This window comes from Verticillium dahliae, genomic scaffold (assembly GCF_000150675.1).
Source record: "Verticillium dahliae VdLs.17 supercont1.20 genomic scaffold, whole genome shotgun sequence".
NCBI lineage: Eukaryota > Fungi > Ascomycota > Sordariomycetes > Glomerellales > Plectosphaerellaceae > Verticillium > Verticillium dahliae.
Genome location: NW_009276967.1, coordinates 303,017 through 321,883, shown reverse-complemented (window position 1 = coordinate 321,883; position 18,867 = coordinate 303,017). Strand labels below are relative to the sequence as shown.

Here is an 18,867-nt window from a genome sequence, read left to right as displayed (position 1 = left end):
GGGATGCAGGGAAGCATCTCAGTCAACGAATAGGCAGGCAGTCCCCTCGCGACTGACGGTGCACTGATGTGAGGTACGTACTGACTAGAGGACACTCGCTGTGGCACTGTGGCCTTAGACTTGCTTAGGTAGGTACCGTACCTAGCACTACCTAAGGTAGGTACATGTAGGCCTAGGCTCATCAAGCTGTGACGTTCAGGGACCAGCCGCGTGGCCATTGCTTTCTGCGACGTGCCTAGGCACTGCACAAGCAAGACAAGGCACTGTGCCTCAAACGACCTGGCTCTCGACTACCATGTACCATCCATTGCTGTGGAACCACCATGACCATTTTACTTTGATGATGTAGATGGCTCGATATTGACGGGGCATCCGTTATGCCGTGTTGCCCCTCCGTGTGAACTCGACAGAATCCCATGAGCATATCTGACTTTCTTTTGGTCGTTCCCTGCAGCTAGCTGGACCCTTAGGTTCCGAGCTCCAAAGTCTCTACAGGTGACTTCCTCCCTACCTACCTACCTACCTACCTACCTACCTACCTACCTACCTAGGTACCTACCTACCTTACATGTAGGTAGGTACGGCACCTCCACCCGAGTTACGTGGGCAGGTAAGGTGCATGCCTGTCCGTGGCACGACCACAGTGGCCCACTGAAGAAGCGCTGAAAAGGACACCTGGAAGCCCGGATGATGCGCCGGTTGAACCTCGGTGACGTGCTCGTTTGGGCGCGGGACCTGGGGGCCAGGGGAGAACATGACACGGAGGCAAGGATGACAGACCCACCGTGGCCTCGTACAGGCCACGGGACTGGACGATGCCTGCTCGATGCTCGATGCTCAGTGCTCAGTGCTCAGTGCTCAGTGCTCAGTGCTCAGTGCTCGGTGCTCGGTGCTGCCTTCCATTCCCCGTTCCAGACAGAGGATTGCTGCCAGCTTGCACTTGTCTCGCCCCGTCTTGGCCTCGCTACAATCTATCATCATCACTCTGTACCTCAACTCCCTGTCCCCTCTGTATTCTACCAGCACCTAATACTTTGTTCTCTTCCGACACCATCTCCCCCTTTCTCCAGACGAATCGAACATGGCGCTTGGGGCCTGGCCTTTTCTGTAGATCCAAGCTTTGACTGTCCTTGTACGTTTTCCTTCATCTTACTTACCCAGCTATGCGCGACCTCCTTTTCCTGTCCCCACGCCTCATCTCGATTGCCACCTCCCTGGTGTCGCGTTTTTTTTGCTGCGAGCACATCACCTGAGATCGTGAGATCCAAAAGCTCCTTGGCTGACCTGGCCATTCAGATAGCCTTTTGCATCTATCAGGCCACCCCCCCCCCCCGAAAGGAACCATTGTTCCCGACCTTAATCAACTGCGTCGAGCCAACATGAGCTCCGACGAACACGTCTCATCATGGCATCCCGCTCTGATGCCTAACAGCAGTGCCTCTGCCACTGCCGACGGCCATCCCTCCGCTCCTGCACACACCCAACCACCACCGGCCCAAGATTCTCTGGAGGCATCCAAGCCTTACGCGCAAGACAGAACCACATCATCCACAGACTCGCCCGCGCATCCCGAGGCAACCGCCGATCTTGATGCGTCGCTGATCAACGAACCAACCGAACCCACGCCCACTTCCGAAGCTACCATGCCTTCGATCCCCGACACGATACCCCAGGACGAGAGCGCCAACAGGCCCTGGTTCGCAGAGGAACCCGTTGCGAAAGATGATGCTGAAGAGGACTGGCCCGTGTTTGACCATCCGACCTCTGCTCCTGCAGAGCCCGATGCGCTACCGGCCGACGCCGAGACTGCGGCGCCTACGGAAGCATCACCCCCAGCACCCGAGGTGCAAGCCGCCGGCCCTGTTCTCGGTCACTCGAGCACTGTTTCCTTCGCCCGAACTGTGTCGCATGACATCAACTTCCACGATGACGAGGAAGCCGACTGGAACCTCTCCCGAACCGACACGGACCCCTTCAAGTTCATGCCGCCCTCTGACAGGACAAACTCGTTCCCGGTCGTTCCCCCAGCGAGCCCGCCCGGCGCGTCGACGGAGACCCGACCGCTTCCCGCCACCGAGGCCCAACATGTAATCCAGGCGACGGAGCAGCATCAGGACGGCTTTGACGCTCCTCTGTCCGAACGAGCAATCTCTCCAGCCCAACCTCACTTCGCCGACGACCCGTCTGAACCGCCTCATATCAATGGGTTCTCGGAGCAAGCGCAGTATGTAGGACGCGACATGACGGGCGCCGATGAGGACAATGTCGGTTCGCGATTCGAGGAAGGTCTGCCTCTCATCCCTCGCGCGCCCGAGCACACGGATACTGCCGCCTCAGCCTCCTTCTTCGACAACGAAGCCTCGGCCGACGACGACTTTTTCAGCAATGTCCAGGATGCAGGTCACGATGATACGCCGCCCACGCTGGAGCGCAAGTCAACGATGCAGGTACTCGGTGCCTTTGGCACGAACCCACTGTCGCGAGCCGATACGCTGGAGGAGATGGCCGAGGAGGATGAGCATCAAGCGACGCCGTCGCAGGCCTTGGCTACAGAGGACGACGCCAGCAAGCCCGCTACCGAGGATCTGGCTGCCAAATGGCAAGAGGCATTTGCCGGGGACGATGATGACGAATTCCTGCTCGACGATAACACTGGCGACTCGAAGCCAGTTGATCCCGCCGCATTCTTTGGCAGTGACGACGAAGGCTTCTTGGACGACGATGACGACGAGACCACGGCACCCGCGCCGGCTGTGCAGCCACCCAGTCTGCCAGCCGCCCAACAGCAAAGCCTGCAAGGACGATATACGCCGCAGAGCCCATCTTTCCCGTTCCCCAAGGCTGCCGCTACCCAGTCGCCTTATGTTCCTGTGGCGGCGGCGCCGCCCCAGACGCCAACATCAGCATATGCGCCTTCGCCTGTGGTCACTTCATTCCCAGCCCCAACGTCGTACGCCGCTCAGTCCCAGCCCTCGCCCAGCCAAGCTGCATATGGCATGCCGCCGCCCCCGCGTCCCGAGGCTTCCAAAGCCCAGAGCTTCGCCGACAAGAACAAGGGCGGCTACACCTCGCCCTACGACTTGCCCATGGATGTCAAGCCGCGCAAGCGAGCCAGTATGCAACAGCTGCCGAGAGCTCAGGTGCAAGGCCCCTCCGCGCAGCTACCGCCCAGAAGCTCCAGCATGTACGCTCCAAGCCCGACCAGCTCCGCACCACCGTCTGCCGGCTTGCCTCCTCCCAGCCCTGCCTCGGCTCTTCCCAGCCCAGGCACGGCGGGACCAGCTGCTGGGCCGAAGCCTCGAGCTGTCACTCCGAGCAAGGAGAACTTTTTCGAGGACCTTCCCATGACCTCCAGACCCCGTCCGGCCTCGCGCCAGAGCAGCCGCCTGCCGTCTCCAGCTCTTGGCGGTCCTGCTTCCCTGCCGCAGGGACCGCCTCCTGGACCGGCTCCGGGGCCGCCTCCAGCGCAGTACGCGCCTCTGCCACCGAGTCAGTCCATGGAGCTACCGAAGCAGGAGGCCCCTCCGGCTCCGCCTAGAGCTGAGTCCAGCGGGCTCACCGGACTGGTCGCGCCGCCGCGCGTGAGTCCGTATGCAGCCTTGCAGTCCACCAGCCCGGGCACGTCGAGCATACCCAACAACAGTCGCTATTCTCCAGCGCCGCCTTTGGCGCCGGCTGTGAATGGCACAGCTCGGCCCGGTTCGGCCAACAGGTACTCGCCGGCCCCGCCAGCCTCCCGACCACCTTCGGCGACGTATAGCGCGGCGCCGCCCCCAGCCGCCGTGCTCCCTCACCTGCCTCGCACTTCCAGCCCGCTCGCGCACTTCGAGGTTTCTCACGACCGAGCCCAGTCTGCACCTGTCACAAATGGTGAGCACGGCCAGCACGGCCAGCTCGGCCAGCTCGGCCAGCAGGATCGACGCATCAGCGCTCAATTTGAGCCGAGGGTCAACCGCGTGTCGTCGCTGCCGCCGACGCAGGAGGTTGAGGAAGACGAAGGTGCTAGGGTCGAACAGTCGCCTCAGCCTATTGATGCGTATACCTCTCTTGGCGCGACTCCTGCATCACCACCTCTTGCACGCCACACCCCACCGCCGTCCGCCCATGGGTATGGCCCATCCATGTTGTCGCCGCCCAAGAGAGCTGCGGCCAACTACACGCCTCAGCCGCAATCGAACCCCCTCTCACCCGAGCAGAGGTTCGCGCCCCCGATGAGGTCGCAGACACAATCGCCTGGCTCACTCCAAAACCGCTACCAACCCAGTGAAGCTGCTGCACGTCCGGCGTCCTCGCATGGCGCCGCTCCTCCGCAAGCAGCGCAGCCCGCCAGTGCTCAGCACTCCTATGCCGCAGCACCTCGCACGGGTCGCCACCGAGCTCCTTCTCAGAGCTTGAACATGGTCGCCCCTACCGATGGACGTGAGAATGACCCCCTCAAGAGGTGGAAGGGAGCACCTGTCTTCTCGTGGGGTATTGGTGGCACCATCATCACATCTTTCCCCAAGGAGATCCCACGCTACGGTATGGGCCAAACGGCACCCATGATTGTGCGTACGCCCGGCGAAGTTCGCGTCAAGCAGGTCAAGGACATTGAGCCTCTCGAAGATCGGCTGGCCAAATTCCCCGGGCCTCTCAAGGGCAAATCGAAGAAGAAGGAGACCATTTCCTGGCTGACGGCCGGAATCGAGTCACTGGAGGCAAACTTGCCAGGTCAGACGTACAGCTCTCAAATCACCCACGAAGACAAGCGAATGACTGAGCGCGTCCTGCTGTGGAAGATTCTCAGGACGTTCATCGAATTCGATGGCGCTCTCGAAGGCGGTGCAGAGGTCGAGGCCGCCGTGCGCAACATTCTCTCGCCAGAAGCAAAAAAGGATGAGGCAGCAGAGGCAGCTCCTCTTTACGCGGATGGCGCAGCTGGTGTTGCGTTCCCAGCCACTTCCACGCAGATGCAGGCAGACGGTGTTGACCCCCAAACAGTCGTCTCCATCCGCAAGCACCTCCTCGCTGGTGATCGGGAACAAGCGGTCTGGGCAGCCGTCGACAAGAGGCTCTGGGGTCATGCCATGCTCATCTCGAACACGGTGTCGCCGGATCTGTACAAGCAGGTCGCCCAAGAGTTTGTGCGCAAAGAGGTCAACCACCCGGGGCATAACAATGAGTCGATTGCTGCACTTTACAAGGTCCTGTCAGGCAATTTCGATGAGTGTGTCGATGAGCTGGTTCCCAGTCATGCTCGTGCTGGCCGCCAGCTGATGACCACGGCCGCGACGGCCGAGCCAGCCAAGGACGCCCTTGATGGCCTCGACAAATGGCGCGAGACCCTGGGGTTGGTGCTCAGCAACCGAAGCCCGGACGACACCAGGGCGCTGAGCGCACTGGGTGATCTCTTGTCGACATATGGCAGAGCCGAAGCCGCACACATTTGCTTCCTCTTTGCCCGCAAGACGATAGTATTTGGGGGTCTCGACGACCAGACAGCCAGCTTTGTCCTCCTGGGTGCTGACCACAAGACTCAAGCCGAACAGTTCGGCAAGGAGACAGAGGCACTGTTGCTCAGCGAAGTCTTCGAGTATGGCCTTTCGCTTGCGAACGGGGCCAACTCGGCCGGCGTGCCGCACCTCGCAGCCTATAAGCTCCAGCATGCCGCAACTCTGGCAGAGCATGGCTTCAGGGACAAGGCGCTGCAATACTGCGATGTCATTGCCAACTCGATCACTGCACAGACAAAGAGGTCTCCGTACCATCATCCCCTGCTCGAGGCTGCGGTAGATGACCTGTCCAAGAGGCTCAAGCAGGCGCCCAAGGGCGAGTCTTCGTCCTGGATCTCCAAACCCAGCATGAACAAGGTCTCGGACAGCATGTGGAATCGCTTTAACAAATTTGTTGCCGGCGACGAGGCCGACGGCTCTGGCACCGCCACGCCCGGCGAGCCTGGCGCGGAGACTGGGCCCTTCGGCCGCATTGCCGGAGGCACCCCTACCATCAGCCCGTCTCCTTCCGTTTCGAACTTTGACGTGTACGGGAACAACAATCCCGGCTACCCAGTCACTGCTCCTGTAGCACTGGCACAGGGGACAAGAGCAGCATCGCGCTATGCACCCATGGGAGCGCAGCCGTCTCCACCGACGACTTCGTATGAGCCGACGTCGGGTTATACGCCTGCGGCGCAGTCGACTCAGCCGTCGAACGACTATGGCCGTGCGTCCTTTGATGCGCCGACCCGCACCTCTATCGACTCGCAGTCTGGTGTTGCCGCGGGCAGCTATACACCGCAAGCCTACAACCCTGCACCCTACGGTGCGCCCCAGGACGTCCATACACCCCAGCCTGACCCCGCTCCGTCTGCCTATGGTCCGTACGGCGGCTTGCGAGAAGCTCCCGTCATCACGCACCAGGGATCGCCAGCGCCACCTGCCGATGAGCCCACCCAATTCACTCCTCAGCAGGATCAGGGGTACCAGCCGCCCTCGTACGGCTATGAACCTCCGTCATTTGGCACGAACGCAGGCCCGGAATCCCAACAGGCCGAGCCCGAGGATGCTGCAGCTAGCGGAGGATACGAAGCACCTTCGTACCAGCCCTACAGCTACGAGCCACCGACCTATGACCCGGGCGTTGAGCCATCCAACGACGACAATGACGATGATGACAAGCCGAAGCCAAAGAAGAAGAGCTTCATGGATGACGACGAGGATGATATTCCCGCGCTGCGGCCGCAGGGGAAATCCAAGTCGGAGAAGGATAAGGAGAATGACGAGATGTTCAGGAAGGCCGCCGAAGAAGATGGTAAGATGGCACCCTGGGCATGCCCCTTGTCTCTGTCACGACAAAGCTAACAGCAGTACAGCCAAGAGAGCAGCCGAACAGAGCGCAGGCAAGAAGGGATGGGGCTTCGGCAGTTGGTGGGGTGGCAAGAAGGACGCCATGCCGGATTCCAACCAAGGCAACAAGCCGATCCGTGCCAAGTTGGGCGAGTCGAGCAGCTTCGTCTACGACCCCGATCAGAAGCGATGGGTCAACAAGAAGGCCGGGGCCGAGCAGACACCGGCCAAGACGGCTACACCTCCACCGCCCAAGTCGACCGGCACGCCCCCGCCTCCCTCGTCATCGGCGCCGCCCATGGGACCCCCTGGCGGACCCCCTCGGCCGCCTATGCCCATCGGCGCAGGCAGCCTGTCAAAGGCTCCTTCGCGCGAGAGCCTCGACATTCCGGCCGGCCCGCCAGCCATGGCGCGGTCGGTGTCGAACTCTAGCACAGGGCCACCGAGCGGACCGCCGAGCCGGCCGACGACGAGCATGAGCAATGCCAGCAGCATTGATGATCTGATAGGCGCTGCAGGACCGCGTAGGCCTGGCGCGAAGAAGGCGAGGAAGAGCGGACGCTATGTGGACATTATGGCGAAATGAGGCGTTTGGTTGGAACTTGGAGGCGTCTGTGACGGGACCTCCAAAACGAGATGGTCTCTCTGTTGTACTATACATGGCAACTTGTAATGCATTGAATCCGTTCCGATTTTGTCAATTTTTTTTTTCTTTTTTTCCTTTTCTTCTTTTTTCGTACTCGCCAGGAACGCTGCCTGTGAATCCGTGATCCACGTAGCCCCTAATTGCAGGCACAAAGCCCCTGACCACAGGCACGTGGCCCCCAGACCCAGGCACGTAGCCCCCAAACCCAGGCACGTAGCCCCTAATTGCAGGCGTCATTCAGGGGCTCGGTGTGACGCCAGCAACTGCCCGTCAGCCTCATCGGTAGGGTGCCTGGTTATCTTATCGGACCCCTGTCACGACCAACCCCAGCGCGCGCCGGTGCCTGTGGCGAGGCGCGTTGCGTCACGAGGCAACACATGGAGGGAAGCCTGGCCTCAGCAGCGTTGGGGCTGGGGCCAGAACTCACCGAGCTCACGACGCAACGCCGACGCGAACAGCCTGAGTTTTGACCTTGCATCTTCGCACGGCAGCTTCTGGAACAGCAGAGTTGACTCAAGTGGCAAGGTCGTTCTTTGACAACAAAACGCTGGCCTGCCTCACACTGTTGGCCGCCCTCTTCCTGTACCTGTACTATTCATACGTCTCAGCTTTCGTTACGGTGTCATTGTGCATGCCGACCCGACCCTCCGATCCGAGCAACCTGGACACCTCTGTCATCTCGACGCATACCTGTACCTAGACTTCGACGGACCACGCATCCTACAGGGCTCCTCTTGCTTCTGATGCTGGCCTAGACCATGCGAACTTTCCACCTTTGATATACCCCCTCCGACTTCTACCCTCGATCCTACCATCCCCTTTCCACCACAACCATGGACTATTCGCGCCTCCGCGCCACCGCCATGCGGGATGGCGAGGACGAAGAAGCCGTCACTGTCGATACCAGAGCCCTCATCGACAAGGTTCTTGCCCGCTACTCTGGCGAATGGACAACTCTCCGAGAACTCATCCAGAACGCCGCCGACGCCCAGGCCACGACCGTCAAGGTCAAGTGGGAGACGATGCCCTCCACCTCTGTTGCGCTGCCCAACACGACCGATCGCTCCGAGCTCCTCAAGCACGTCATTACAAATCACACGCTCCGCCGCCTCGTGGTCCAGAACGACGGCCAACCCTTTACCAAGACAGACTGGGGGCGGTTGAAGAGGATAGCCGAGGGCAACCCCGACGAGACCAAGATTGGTGCCTTTGGCGTGGGCTTCTACAGCGTCTTTGCCGACTGCGAGGAGCCCTTTGTGAGCTCGGGCAACGAGGCCATGGCCTTCTACTGGAAAGGAAACGCCCTGTTCACCAAGAAGACGACGCTGCCCGCCGACCAGCAGTCTCCCGATACCATCTTTGTGCTCGACTACCGCAACACGACGACGCCTCTCCCCCATCTCCTCTCTGTCAGCCAGTTTCTGGCCACAAGCTTGACGTTTGTCGCCCTGCAGCACGTCGAGTTCTGGATCGACGACTACAAGGTCTTGTCCCTGCACAAGAAGGCCTCGCCCAGTGTAGAGGTGCCCATACCAAGGGACCTCGAGACGCGGACCCGCGACGGCCTCATGACGGTACACACCGTCGACCGGACGAGTGCACAGATCGACGCCTCTTTTATGGGCGTCATTGGCTGGAAGCCCAGGGCGACCGCTGCCAAGCAGTCCGACCAGTACGGCATGGGCGCCGAGGTTCCCTCTCTGAGAAGCTTCTTCTCTAGGCTGACGTCGAGTGCCTCGCAGGCTGGCCTGCGTGGCAAGGCGCACAAGGAGGAAGCCGTCGCCCAGGAGACCATCTCGGAGGACGTGACCAAGGCGTCAAGCTCCTCCATCTTCCTCCGCGTCACGTCCGCGGTCATCAAGACCAAGGTGTCTGCCTCCTTCTCGGCAGAACTGGAACGTGCCACGAAGAAGCCGCCTCCGAAGACGACAAAATTGTCCATCCTGACTTCGTCATACGACGAGACGCAGGCGACGGAGAGCTCGAGTTCCGACGTCATCTCTAAATCAGCCGACGTCTTTGCGTCTGTCCTGCCGAGCAAGAAGCCCGGCGGCCGGATCTTCATCGGCTTTCCCACGACGCAGACAACGGGTGCGGGCATGCACATCTCGGCACAGTCTGTCATTCCGACCGTGGAGCGTGAGGCCATTGACCTGAACGCACGCTGGGTCCGTTCCTGGAACATTGAGATGCTTCGGGCTGCCGGTATCATGACGCGGCTGGCGTTCGCCAACGAGATGAGTGATCTTGACCTGAAGGTCAGGAGGGCCGCCGACAAGGGTGGCAAGATTACGAATAAGGACATTGCCAAGTTCATGCCTGAAGCCATTCACATCTTGAAGACGTTTACCTTTGGTGACTCGACGCCCAGCGGTCAGGTGGCACAGATCATCGAGGAAGCCTTCTGGACGTCGTATCGTAAGGCCTCCATTGAGGTCTTCTCTTCGCGTGGTGTCATGCAGACCTCCAAGGTGCGGATCGGATCCGAGGAGCTCAGCAAATTCGTGGATAGCATCCCCGTCGTGCCTGTGGAGCTCAAGAACGACCCGTTCGTCAAGAAGCTGATCGATTTTGGGCTGATCAGTTCGATCACGGTGGAGGACGTGCGCAAAGAGCTCGAGACCAAGGCTATGAATCGGGAGCAGCTGATCAACTTCATCAGCTGGGCTGGTAAGAGAGCACTCAACGGCGAGCTGGATCCTGCGAGCAAGTCCAGCCTGCTGGATGTTGCGGTGGCGACCGTGTCACAAGACGGTAGCGATCAGGGTGAGATCATTGCTCTCGGGTCCATCACAAACTTCCTCGTGGTCAACAAGATCCCTGCGCACGCCCCTATACCGCCCACCACCATCCCTCACGCCTTTACCAGCAGTTGCGCGCCTCCGGAGCTGCAGGCGCTCGGCTGGGAGCCACTCGAAGTCTTGCCCTGGCTGAGGTTCCTGCTCATGTCCCTCTCTGACAAGGCAGACGACCAGAACATGACGAAGACGCCCAAATTCGCTCTCCAAGTGCTCCTCATCTTGTCCAAGGCGTGGGATAATCTGAACCCAAAGCACAAGTCTGCCGTCATCGGTCTGCTGCAAGCGCACACGGTCATGCCGACGAAGCTGGGCATGCGGAAGCCTACCGAGTCGTTCTTTGCGACCGTCAAGCTCTTTGACGACCTGCCGGTTATTGAGCATTGTCAAAACCTCAAGGAGAAGTTTCTCGTTGCCATTGGCGTCAGGAAAACGCTCGATCTCGATACCATCTTCACCAGGCTCCTGAGTCCCACCGCAAACGGCGAAGAGAAGCGATGGAGTCACCTCGAACTCATCAAGTACCTGGCATCTGTCAAGGATGACATTCCCGCGGCGGATATGAAGAAGCTGAAGGAGTCGCGCATTTGCCCCGCCGAGGCTGGCCCCAAGGGCTTGGAACCGACCAAGGGCTCGACTCAGCTGTACCGCGTGTGCGACTTGTTTGAGCCCAAGGATTCGCACAGAGCTCTCGGTCTGCCGCTGCTGCAGTGGCCCGGCCCTCCAGGCAGCTTCCGGGCCTCCGGCACGGAGGGACTGTTCCTCGCGACTTTGGGCTTGCGGGCGTATCCTTCGGTGCCCGAGCTCGTAGAACTGATGACGTCGCAAGACGAGGCGCTGCGTGTTCAAGCCATGACCTTCTTCATCGCCAACCACCACATCCACGGGTATGGGTCGTTCAACCTGGCTGGCAGCCAAAAGGCAATTCTTCCTGTCCAGGGCGACGAGAAGAAGCGCGTCATTCCGAGCATGTGCTTCACCAACGAGGCTGCTGCGATTCTGCACTTTGACATTCTGCGAAAGGACCTTCACATCCACGCCAACAAGTTTGGCGTCCTGAAGGAGCCGCCCATCTACGAGTGTGTGTCGCGCTTGCTGGCCAGGCCACCGCAAGATGAGCAACAGGCTGCCAAGCTCTTTGCCTACTTTGCCCTTCGTATTGCTGACCTCGGAGAACAAAGTTTGTCGAGACTGCGGGACGCCCCCATCGTCCCCGTGCGTCGCCCCGCTCGCGACGGAGCGGTTGCGAGCAAGGAGAAGCCGGGTGCCGGTGGCAGCACGTTGACGCTCATCAGCCCCCAGCGGGTGTACCTGGGGAGCTCGACGACCTATGGCAACATCTTTGACTTTGTCGACTTTGGCGGCGACGCCAACGCGTTCCTCTTCAAATGCGGCGCCAAGACGGAGCCGACAAAACCAGAGCTTGCGCAGCTTGCGTGCAGCGAGCCGGCGCGGCTGCTGAGCATCTTGCAGAGCCCCGACAAGTACATGACGCTGCTCCGGTCTCTGGCGGAGAGTCTCCCCCAGCTCAAGAGGGACAAGGAACTCTTCAGGAAAATGTCGGTGTCGCCGTTCCTCCTCGGTGCCAAGGAAATCCCATCCACGACGCAGGGTCCTCTTGTCGATGTGGAGGATGAGGAGGCCCCCATCAAGCAGTATCAGCTGGCGTCGGCGAACCGCATCGTCCTGCTCGACGACATTATCAGCTACCGCCTGTTCAAGGATCATCTGCTCACGGCGCCGGAGGATGAAGCGCTCGAGAACTTTTACCTGGCTCTCGGTGCGCAGAACCTTAGCAGCCTCGTCGAGGAGAACGTCAGGATCGGTCCCCACGTCGATAAGCAAGACAGGGCGGCAGCCCTCCGGAAACACGTTGTGGAGCGCAGCAAGATCTTCCTCCACGAATACGCGACCTACCGACGGGAAGCGTTCAAACATGACGCCAAGTGGCTCGAGAAGAACCTCATCGTTGAACTCGTGACCAACGTGGCGCTCAGACGCACGTTGCGAGGTCAGAGCAAGACGCACACGGAGAAGCGCTCGGCGGCGAGCGTGCAGACGCGGGCGGGCTGGGTCTTGTACGTCGCCGCCGACGGCCAGCCGGACATGTATCAGGTGGGCCAGGCCATCTGCCAGCTGCTCTTGACGCGGCACAACCAGCAGGCCTACCTCTTTTTCGAGCCGTTCCTGACCCTCGACCTACTCGGCTTGCGGGCCCGCGGCTACAACGTCGACCGCATCCTGCGAGCGAAGGCTGCGGAGGCGAGGATCGCCGAGGAGGAGAGGCGCAAGGCGCTGGACGCAGAGCAGAAGCGCATCCAGGACAGGGAGCGGCAATGGGACCAGCAGCAGGCTCAGGCGGCCGAGGCTGCGCGGCACACTGCCAAGACACCCGAGCCGGTCATGCCGGGTTCGTTCGGACACGAGAGCCCCGAGGAGGGTCAGCGTCCGCCTAGCTTGATGCCACCGACGAGAAAGAACAAGGGCTTGTTCTCCAACCTGACGCGGCGGCTGGGATTCGACGCACCCGAGGACGACGACGACGACGACGACAGGCGCAACGGCCAGCTTGACAAGCCGGCGCAAGACGGCCGACAGCTTCTGCCGCCGCCGCCTGGTCCTGGTCCGTCCACCGGCGGCGGGCAGAAGGGCAAGGATGATGGCAGGGTGACGAGCCCGGCCACCGTAGAGCAGAACCTTCTGAACGCCATCAACTCGACGCGGTCGCACGACTCGAACCAGCTCTTCTCGCCGCCGAGCATGAACGAGGTCAAGGAGCAGGCGACGTACTGCGACAGCACGTCGGCCAAGAACATAGCCTTCGCAGCCGAGGCCTCCAACGGCATGAAGGTCTTCACGTCGCGCGACATGACGCTCGAGCCGGGGCCCTTCCTGCAGCGGTACGCCGGCGCCATCAACGCCTTCGCGGCCCTGCTCACCGAGGTCGGCGGCGTCTACGCGCTGTCGCCCAAGGTGCTGCACATTTTCTACGACGACAGGGGCGGCACCATTGCCTTCAACAGCAGCGGCAGCATCTTCTGCAACCTGCGCTTCTTCCTGCAGCTGCACGCCGACAAGCTCACGGGCGCCAGGCAGGGCGAGGCCAAGGCCGAGGCGGCCGTCTGGTGGTGGGTTGTCATGGCGCACGAGCTGGCGCACAACCTCGTCCAGAGCCACGACTCGGACCACAGTTACTACACGTACGTGTTGCTCCCTTTCTGCCCCCCCCCCCCCTGACGTGATACAGTGGCTCACCGTGCACAGCGAATCCTTCATCCAGCAGTACTTTGCCAAAATGGTCGCCAAGACGGCCCAGTGGTCCGCGAAACCCCTTGCCGCCGCGTCGGCCCTCGCCCGCGCCCCCTCGGCCGCGTCCGCGACGTCCTCGTCATCACGGCTTGCGGCGGCGCCGGCTCCGCCTCACGGAGTACCGCCGCCGCCGCCGTACAGCGAGACGGGGAGACAGCATAGATATAACCCCTTTGATTAGCGGTCTGCATTATCGTCGTCGGCTCGGAGGCGGTCGGTCCGGGGCTGGGCGCGGCGAAGGCGTTTGGGGCGGTTCCGTCGGTGAGATGGCTCTGTTGGCGTGTTTTGGGAGGAGCGGGAGCAAGAGGAGCATTATAGAGTTTACATCTGCGGTTCAGCACTGCACTGCATGGCAATTCATTCTACCAGCGTAGACTGGATTTCGTCTGACGCAATCATCATGGACGGTGAGACGAGGAGCCTCCTCGAGGAGAAGATTCCTCTTGCCTTGGCAGAATTGTGGAAAAGACAAAATCATCAGTTGATAGTACATGGTACGAAGTGAACACCCGCTTTGCCTCGTTTTTGCAACGTTCCCCCGTCGCACCCGCGAACCAAAACGCCGAATCTGTCTAAACCAATCCCATTTCTCCCGACTTGTCACTACGCTCTCCGCCAGCCCAAACGTCACGCCGATTCTACGTCCTCTTCTCCGCAGGCAGCCCGTCGCCGAGGTTCGCGACCGTCTTGCGCGGCAGCACCTCGACCTTGCGGCTCAGAAGCTGGCGCAGCTCCGGCGTGATAATCTTGGGCCGCGCCTCGTCCGGCTCGTCCGTCTTGGCGGCGGGGCTCTTTCCCTTGGCGGCGGCGGCGGCGGCGGCACTCGGCGTCGAGGCCGACGCGTCCTCTGGCGCGTTGGCGCTGGCGCTGGCGCTGGCGGGCCGTACCCTGGCGGCTTCGGGGCTCTGGATGACCTCTTCGGCGCTCTGCAGGCGGGGTGGCGGGAAGTTGCCCTTCTTGTCGACGGCTTCGACGAGGCGTTTGAAGCGGCGGAAGAGGGCCTCGGCGCGGATGAGGGTCGAGTCGAGGTCCATTGTGTTGGAGAGCTCGTTGACTGGCGTGCGTTAGATTTGTGCTTTTTGCTTTTCAGCAAGGGGGGCAAGAATCTCCACCTACCGTACTTGAGCACCTCGTCAAAGTGCTGCAGATGCGTCATGATGACATCCCTGTGCTTCTCGAGGATGGCGAGCGCGACAAAGAGGTGGAAGCTGCTGCTGAGGTAGTCGGTCCACAGGACCTCCCAGAGGTGCAGCGTGTCCATCCAGGCGAACTCGCGCTTGTACCACACGAGCAGCATGCGGAAGAAGAAGAAAAAGTTGGTGCTGTCGGCGGACTGCAGGTGCTTGTACAGCTTGGGGTCCATGAACTGGACGAGGTGGTCGAGGGCCAGGAGCTGGTTGCGCATGCCGGACTGGTCGCGGAGGAAGTTGCGCTCCATGCGGTCCATGAAGTGCTGGAAGCCCCAGAACGCAATGGCGTCGTCCTGCATGACGGCGTAGATGGGCGCCAGCAGGTCAGACATGCCCTGGACGTAGCCGAGGTCCTTGTTGTACTCGTTGTAGGTGAGGAGCATGTCCTTGAGCTGTTCGAGGTGGACGTTGGTGCCGACCTCGGCGAAGGGAGAGTCAGGGTCTGGATGGGGGATGTCTTCCCCGGCAAAAATCGGGACGTTGCGGTCCGTACGGTGAACGTCTTTCTCTGTGGTGGCTGTCAGCACAAAGTCAGGCTTTCCGTCGCCGTGGTGTACTGACCGATGCGGCCCTTCTGCTCGCGCCACCACTCGCCCTCGTCGCCTTCACCGCCCAGATCCACGAGCCTCTCCCACCAGGCTCCCTTGAGCTTGACAAAGGCATCCCTGAGCGAGTTGATCTGGACCTTGCGCTCATCGGCCGTGCTGTGCCAGTCGTACACACCCAGAAGGAACAGCCAAGCCTCCTTGCGCACGCCGTCGTCCGGATCGAGACCTCCGTGGAAGATGCGCTCCTTGACCTCATCGACAGTCACGGTCAACCGCCCGGTGCGCGCGTCGAAAAAGGTACTCCACTCCTTGGCCGTGACGGGCTTCCTGCGCTCCTCCATTGACAGGCTGCTCGTACCATCCAGCAGCTCAAACTCGCCGACGTCTGTATCTTCGAGCTCCAGCACGTCCTTAGCGGTCCAGATCCTCTGTCGGCGATCGCGCTCGCTCTGTTCGGCAATGCCCATGGCCCACCTAGCCAGATAGATCCTCGCGCTGTCAAACTCGTCCTGGATGGTTTGCACCTCTGGGTTCCGCAGCAGCCGCCTCATCTGGGGAGGGACGTTGGGGTTCTGGATCGCGTCTTGGGCGGCTCGGCGTGTCATGGTCGTGACCTTGCTGAACTTTTCCATAATGTTCCACCCAGTCTCCTTGACAAACTTGACAAACGGGTCCATCTGGGCATCGGGTCCCGCGCCGCGTGACGATGCTGCGCCGGCAGCGCCCTGGACGTTCATGCCCGTGGTGCTGTCCTTGCGACCAATCTGCGTCTGACTCGACGTCAGCTTGCCGCCAAAGGCCTCGCTGTCTTCCTTGCTCGGCTCGACGAGGTACATGTTGGGCTCGGCCTCGGAGCGTTGAATGTCGATGTAGCGTCGCAGCCAGCGCAGGACCTCGTCGCCGCCCCAGAACATCTCGCCCTTGTCGCCAAAGGGATCAAAGTTCTCGCGCGCGCGCTGCTTCCGCTTGAGGATGGTGCTCTGGCATTCGCCATCGTGGAAGAAGAGGGCCGGGAAGCTGTCGCCGGCCCTCGAGTTGATGATCAGGGAGCCGTACCACCAGCCCAGGCTCGGGGGGCGGACGAGCAGTGAATAGATGGCGCTGACGGGGATGGCGAAGGCGTAGTGGCCGATGGAGCCCTGGTGGGCGGTGACGGTCGGCGGTGGGGGCACGAGGTAGGATTGCTTGGGGGGCGACTCGGCGTCGCTGAGGTCGACCTTGACGTAGATGCTTTCGGAAGCGCCCAGCGATGCTTCGGGCAGCCAGGCGAGGAGGAGATCTGACGAGGCGACGGAGCCAGGCTCGAGCGAGGAGGAGGAAAGGGGCCGGCCATTTCGGTGACCTTTCTGCTGGAGCAGAGCGATGTAGCCTGGCATGTTGTCTTTGGCAGATGGGGTTGGGTGGACGTAGACCTGGGGTGGCGTGATGGGTTAGACGATGAGGGGCAGGGAAAGCATATTCGTAGAAAGCAGCAGGTCGCTCGTAGAAAGCAGTAGGTCGCTCACCTTGCTCTTGGAAAAGAGCAGCTTGACACCACGTCCCGTCTCGGTGTGGGTGATGGTGTTGTATTCACCCTCGTCGTCGTCACTCAAGGCATAGTAGCTGCCCGATGGCGATGAGCTTCTCTGTGGTTTGGCAGTAGCTCCATCGCGAGAGGCCCCTGCTGAAGGCGGGGTGTCTGAGGTCATGGTACAGCCGTGTCTGGCTGGACGATCGACGGATGTGATGGTAGAGCAGACGAGGAGAGGAAGCACAGGCTGGAGGTGCTTCAGAAATGCAAGGCTTACACGAGAGAGAGGCTCGAGTACAAGAATGGAAATCTTGGTCCAGCACGCATGATGCACCGGATGGGGTTCACGCGGACATGGAGGTAGGTGGGTGGAGGATGGGGGGCGGGGGGCGACTACTGGGATGGGAGGTCACCATGTCACCAGGCTGCAGCGATGGTGATGGCGGGGTCGCCCACTGAAAGACTGAAAGCGTCGGCCGCCTGCTGTAGCTGGCGCGTTCCGCCTACGTCACGGGCCTGCCTCGTCACGGGCCTGCCTCGTCACTTACGCGATGCGATGCCTCCACTTACCTCAGAGGTACCTCGCCGTGCTTGCCTTAGCTTCCTGGGTAGGTACCTAGGTACCGAGCATCTGTGGCTGGAGCTTGAGGTACCCTGCCTTGCCTGCCTGCCAAGTATCGACGCTCAGAGGTCTCAGCTCAACACCATCCCTTCCACCTTCAACTCAATCCTACTGGGTAGCAGGACGTCGACGTCGAACAACACATCGACATCAGCCAATGGCTTTCCCTACGAAACGCCATCACTCTCATCGTTCCATCAGGGAGCCCGGCGGCACGCATGTCCATCACTCACTTGCACGGCTACGCAATGCAAGCCGCGGCAACAGTGAACGATGCATAGGGCCCTTTTCGTGCAGCAAGATGTCACGGTGCATCCGACATCCAATGACTTCCCTTCGCCCACATATGGCACCTTTATGCGATGGAGACGACCAGTCGCCATCTGCACACAGGTAGCACTTAACCCCACCGAGGCCGCCAAGTCGGCACATCGCGAACCCACGGCACCGAAGACGCTCCTCGACACGGCTGACCGCCGCCTGCATGACATGTGAGCGGCCAATCATGAAATCTGTGATTATGCCGATTGTTTGCCTGATGTAGACTCTGTGTCCGTCGTTGCAGACCTCGTTACTGTCCTCGTCCACTTCTTCTTCCTCTTCTCTCTCATTCTGAGCCTCACTCACCTGCCTCGCTACTCACCCTGTCCCCCCTCCGACACACGTGAACCAGCTGCCAGGGCAACATCATGGCAGCATCGCTTCTACTACCCTGGGCTGCTGTGGCTCTCCTGAGCTACCTTGTTTACCAATACTTGAACGAGAGACGCCGCCTCCCCCTGCCACCAGGTCCCAAACCGCTCCCCATTGTTGGCAATGTGAACGACTTTCCTCCCATCGATATGGCCGAGCACCAGCACTGGGCCAAGCACAAGGACCTCTATGGCCCTATCAGCTCGGTGACCGTGCTCGGCAAGACTCTCATTCTCATCAATGACCAGCAGATGGCCCATGACCTCCTCGAAAAGTTCGCCAGCAAGACCTCCGGTCGGCCGAGCATGGTCTTTGCCAACGAGTTCTGCGGCTACGACAAGACAGTCATCAGCCAGGGCAACACCGAGGTCTTCCGCAGGTACCGCAAGCTCATGCACCGAGAACTCGGCACCAAGGCTGCGGCAGCACACTATTATCAGGCCCAGGAGCTCGAGGTGAACCGACAGCTCGTGCGCACGCTGCACGAGCCGGAGAAGTGGCTACAGCACTTCAAGACGTGAGTTTGCATGACCATGGCGAGAACAAAACGTGCATGTCTGACCAAGATCCAGCACGACTGCGGCAACCATCTTGAAGATGGCCTATGGCTACATTGTTGAGCCGCACGAGCCCGACGTGCTCGTCAGTCTCGTCGACAAGATGACCACAGAGTTCTCCTTGGCGACTGTGCCCATGGCCTGGCCGGTCGACACGATTCGAATTCTCC

At 60.8% G+C, this 18,867-nt stretch overlaps 4 protein-coding genes across 4 annotated transcripts in view; 3 read left to right on the top strand and 1 right to left on the bottom strand.

Moving 5' to 3' along the window:
• Nucleotides 1–1,379: 1,379 nt before the first annotated feature.
• Nucleotides 1,380–7,410, top strand: VDAG_08402 (COPII coat assembly protein SEC16; the record flags this gene model as incomplete). The annotated part of the gene is made up of 2 exons (XM_009660127.1): nucleotides 1,380–6,789; nucleotides 6,851–7,410. The coding sequence occupies 2 exons, from the start codon at nucleotides 1,380–1,382 to the stop codon at nucleotides 7,408–7,410; spliced, it is 5,970 nt and encodes a 1,989-aa protein (XP_009658422.1).
• An 893-nt stretch (nucleotides 7,411–8,303) lies between these two features.
• On the top strand, nucleotides 8,304–13,758 carry VDAG_08401 (uncharacterized protein; the record flags this gene model as incomplete). The annotated part of the gene is made up of 2 exons (XM_009660126.1): nucleotides 8,304–13,468; nucleotides 13,533–13,758. The coding sequence occupies 2 exons, from the start codon at nucleotides 8,304–8,306 to the stop codon at nucleotides 13,756–13,758; spliced, it is 5,391 nt and encodes a 1,796-aa protein (XP_009658421.1).
• A 457-nt stretch (nucleotides 13,759–14,215) lies between these two features.
• On the bottom strand, nucleotides 14,216–17,152 carry VDAG_08400 (GTPase-activating protein GYP7; the record flags this gene model as incomplete). Its single annotated transcript, XM_009660125.1, has 5 exons — nucleotides 14,216–14,631; nucleotides 14,694–15,275; nucleotides 15,329–16,727; nucleotides 17,009–17,072; nucleotides 17,124–17,152. The coding sequence occupies 5 exons, from the start codon at nucleotides 17,150–17,152 to the stop codon at nucleotides 14,216–14,218; spliced, it is 2,490 nt and encodes an 829-aa protein (XP_009658420.1).
• Nucleotides 17,153–18,136: 984 nt separating this feature from the next.
• VDAG_08399 (O-methylsterigmatocystin oxidoreductase) overlaps nucleotides 18,137–18,867 on the top strand; it is a gene marked incomplete at its 5' end in the record, with an annotated part of 1,897 nt that continues 1,166 nt past the window's right edge. Inside the window, 2 exons of the mRNA XM_009660124.1 lie at nucleotides 18,137–18,657; nucleotides 18,713–18,845. Of these exons, the coding sequence (XP_009658419.1) occupies nucleotides 18,137–18,657; nucleotides 18,713–18,845 (654 nt within the window). The remainder of the gene's footprint in view (nucleotides 18,658–18,712; nucleotides 18,846–18,867) is intronic.